Source organism: Nannospalax galili, unplaced genomic scaffold (genome assembly GCF_000622305.1).
Source record: "Nannospalax galili isolate Female #2095 unplaced genomic scaffold, S.galili_v1.0 scaffold528, whole genome shotgun sequence".
NCBI classification, from domain to species: Eukaryota; Metazoa; Chordata; class Mammalia; order Rodentia; family Spalacidae; genus Nannospalax; species Nannospalax galili.
Window position 1 is genome coordinate 1,103,812 of NW_008359681.1, and position 4,315 is coordinate 1,108,126.

Genomic DNA, 4,315 nt, shown 5'->3' on the forward strand with positions numbered 1-4,315 from the left:
AAATAACTAATCCTCTTTAAATAATTTAAGGCATTCCATTATTAAGAACTAAAAAATAAAGCGTTATCAAGGCCAGCCTGGTCTACTGAGGGAGTTCCAGGTCAGCTGGGGCTACAGGGAGACCTTGTTTCAAAAAGACAAAAACAGAAACTAAATTAGAACCCCCAAACCAAAACAACAACAGCAAAAAATCCCACAAAGTGGTAACTGCATAGCCACCAAATAAAACATCACTGCGGATACCAGTTGACAACTGTGACCTTTATTGCTCTCTCTCTTGCCCTCCAACACCTGCTTCCCTGTCTCTCAGTGGAAAATCAAAGGGAAGGAAAGTAAGGAATATGAAACAACTCAGTCATGAACACATGGATTCCTGAGGGAAGGGCTAGCATGACGGCTTGATCTTTCGGGATCAGTAGTAGCTGCCCACTGAACCCGATACTTCACAGTGCTAGGGGCCTTAATTCTGCTCTATGTTATGGTTAACTTTCAAATAACTAGGAGGATTTTCTGATTTAAAAAGATTACATTTCGAAAACTTCATCATTTCTCAACCCACAGTGTCCTGTGTCTAAAAAGAAGTGTTCCAAGACAGATTCCTGGTCAAAGTCTGACAAGATTTATGAGTATTTGGTGACAATGTCGAGAGGGCTGCATGACAGCCTTGAAAGTATGTACATCTACATGGGGGGGCATATGACTCTCTGAAGCCTGGAAGGATCTGTCACTCTCTGGCTATGCCGACTCTCCATGTTCCCAGATCAGGGTAACATGAGAAAGAGCTTCCTGGGACTGACGCCTTTCTTAACCACACAAGCTGTAGCTGTAAGCCGGGCACACTGGCTGCTCCTCTTTCAGAGACTTAGTGACACATTTGTACCTAGTGCCTGCTGAGTAAGAGTTAGCCCTGGCTCCTGTGAGCTCAGTTGGAACTGCTTCCATTTATAGCAGCTTCTGCCCACTCCTGGCACCTTCAATTCCTTCATTTGTTCACGTGAGTGGGGGTAGACAGAGGCAACACACTCATAAAATTAGAGGTGGCGAGAAGAGCCTTTGTTTCCACCTCTCTGTGGAATCCCACACATGTGAAGGGTCATCCATACAGAAGATATCATGTGACCAGAACAAGTCCATGACTCTGCCTCTCCCAACTTCCCTTTAACCCTTGCTTTCCTGTTTCAGCAATCACTTACACCACCACTTAGTTGCTCAAAAATGTAAGTGTCTCTGCTGCCTTTCTCAGACTTCACCTCCAGTCCATTGCCATGACAGGGGGTCCTGCTGCCCCCACATATTCCAAATACCACCATTTTTTCTCCACCGCCATTGCTACCATCTTCTTTGTTCAAAGCCTCTACTGTGGATGGGCCATGGTAACCACCTGCTCACTGGTTCCCCGTGGTTTTCTATCAACACAGCAGCATCTTCAAGGCAGTTGCTTCAACACTACCTGCTGCTGGGCCTTTGTCTCTCCTTGTCGCACCTCGCCCTCAGCATTCGGATCTCCCTGGCCTTTTATGAATGTTTAATGTATGGCAGTGTTCTTTCTGCCATTAGCACTGTGCTGCTTCATCTTTCTGTAAAGTTCCTCCTCGGACAAGGACAGACAGGTTCTCATCGCTTCCTTGAGAGACCAAGCAACCTAATGTTATCACCCAGTCACTTCCGATCACATCATTCCACTTCAATGACTTCAAGTACACTTACCAGGATTTGATACTTTGCTCATTTACTTCAGTATTTTCTGTATGCAGGAGAGTCAAGATTTATCCTTTCCATCACTACATTCCCAGAGCCTAGAGTAAGACTCTGTACATAGAGTGGACTCAACAAATAGTGGTGACTAAATTGATGTCTCCACCCCTTTAAAAAATGGGGTTCAACCACCCCAGTTCCTGTGCTCTGTACTGAGAGGGATGAGGAAGCTGAGTGCCTTAGTTTTAAGAGGTCATAGCTTGAGAGACACAAGTGACAGGAACATGGCTGGTTAGATCAGCATACTACATGAGGGCATGATGGGAGGGAAGATTTATCGACATATGTTGCTGTCGGCTCTTCTCTCTACTGTAATCTTGCCTCACACTAAAATGAGCAGAATAGGTATGGTGTTGATGGAGATGATGGTGATGATGACAATGGTGATGACAGTGACTTTAATGTCCCTCTTGGATTCCAGTCACTCTCTATATAATAATGTAATATCCTGAAAACATCTCTGCCCAAACAAGTATCATATTCTGCATTATTAGAGGTGAATTAACAGTGGCAGAATAAATACATAATTGCACAGCTACAGCCAGCAAGTGGTGAGGTTAAACTTGACCCAACACTTCTCCCACTTGGCCAGACTTACAAAGAAAATAACCTACAGTTCACAGAAGCAAAGAAGATCAATTCTGAATTAACAACTTCATTTCGCAGAAGAGACTCACTCCCCAGAACAGTCTCAGGATGTGACTGACAGAAGATGGAAAAATCTGACACTGACAGGTTATAAGGCCATCTCACTCCGCAATCACAGTCTTCAAGCAATCAGACTGGAGGAAACATTTCTTCTTCACTTTTGTAGGTACAGTTGGGAAAGAGGAGGGATATACCACTGAGCATGGAACAGATATGGTCAAATAAATATTACAGAAATGTTTAGCTGACCTAGAACATTAGCATTCATTTATACCGACATTATCTTCTTCCAGTCAGTCATCGCTTTTGTAAATCATGCATCTATGCACACAGAATGTATACCCAAGGAATGCTAATTTTAACATTTTTATAAACTGCACAGTATAGCAAAAAAATGCTCAGCTACTAACCTGGTGAGTTCTTCTTGGAGCTGAGTGTGGTCAGGTGGGAAGAATTTCACCACAAACTTAACAACAACATGCTTTGGCCCTAAGGAAGAAGAACAACAAAAGTCAGGCGTTTGCTCATTTGTGCATCCAGACCTTCAAAGAAAGGAGACTTTCTGCAAATTATGATTCTAAATACTGTATCTCATTCTAAGGGTCCCAGAGTACAGCTGTCACCTTCAAGCCACTCAACAACCGGTCAAGTTCAGTTGTTAATTCGCTTTCATATCAGGGAGTAAACAAGATGACCAACTTCCTAAGAAACTACTCTACATTAAATAATTAAACTTTTTTTTCTGGAGACCTAAATCTCAGGTTTTTTAAAAAATAAAGCCATCTGTATTTAACATGCAGGTTTTATCCATAGATAGGTTTTTGGTAACTTGAAGAGGAAATACTGAAAATATCAGTCAATAATACAGTTTACTGTATGGAACTGTCTACAAAGCATGGCTGCTGCCCCATTCAAATGTTTCTAGCTCCCAGGTGCTCTCCTGAGGGGTGAATAGAACCGAGACAGGGCTCTGCCTTTGTCATTGTCAGTCAAGGGTCTTTATTGTCTCATGGGCATCTTTCTAAGGAGTTAGGATAAAATCAAGAAGCAAACGGGGTTGGAGGGAGGAGGAGACGGATAGCTTCCGAATTAAAGTGGAAAAACAAATAGACTATAACGTAATGATTTGCAATGGGAGTCAGACTTTTGTTTCTTGGTATATGTGACAGTCTTACAGGAGCTGCCATCTGGAATACCAGCAAGGAAATAGAAGTGCTATAAATAGGACAGCGTGGGGAAGGGGTAAGCCTAGGCCCTTAGCACATGCTAAGCAAGTTCTCAACAGCTGAGGTCCACTCCTAGCTCCATGGAATCCAAATTTTAACAGTAGCGTTTATTATAAAACCAGAAAACGTACTTTCCTTCTACTTTTCACAATCAAACACACATACACTTATATTGGAGACAGGGTCTCCTTATGGCCCCAGCTGGCCTGGAACTCTTCGTGTAGACTAGGCTGGCCTCAATATCACAGAGTTTTGACTGCCTCTGCCTCCCAAGTGCTGGGATTAAAGGCATGTACCACCCCACATCAGGCCCTACAAAAAATATTTTTGTGATCATATATTCAAGTTTATAAAGAAAAACAAGAAGCAATGTATCCTAAAGAGAAGATATTGGCCACGGACACCAAACTGTGAGAAAAAGAAAAGGCATGGAAATGCTAAAGTGAGGGTTTGAGCTATTCCCAGATTAACTATAACACTGAGGCAACATGGTGGGGTAAGCCTATAATTCCCAACTAGTGAGGTTGAGGTGGGGGGGTGGGGCTGAGGCGGGAGGCTGAGGCTGGCCTGGGTTACAGGGAGAGGGAGACTGAGTGAGAGAACACATACCCTTTTATGTCAGTCAATCAGAAAGACAGACAAGACACACACACGCACACACAAACACATGCATACACACACACACA

The 4,315-nt window shown here is 43.2% G+C and overlaps 1 protein-coding gene across 3 annotated transcripts in view; it reads right to left on the minus strand.

Annotated features, from left to right (window-relative positions):
- The window catches only part of Farp1 (FERM, ARH/RhoGEF and pleckstrin domain protein 1), a 304,589-nt gene that overhangs the window by 77,507 nt on the left and 222,767 nt on the right, over window positions 1–4,315 (minus strand). For all 3 annotated transcript variants that reach the window (XM_008823592.2, XM_008823588.2, XM_008823591.3), the window contains exon 5: window positions 2,814–2,892. In XM_008823592.2, coding sequence (XP_008821814.1) covers window positions 2,814–2,892 — 79 coding nt within the window. The remainder of the gene's footprint in view (window positions 1–2,813; window positions 2,893–4,315) is intronic.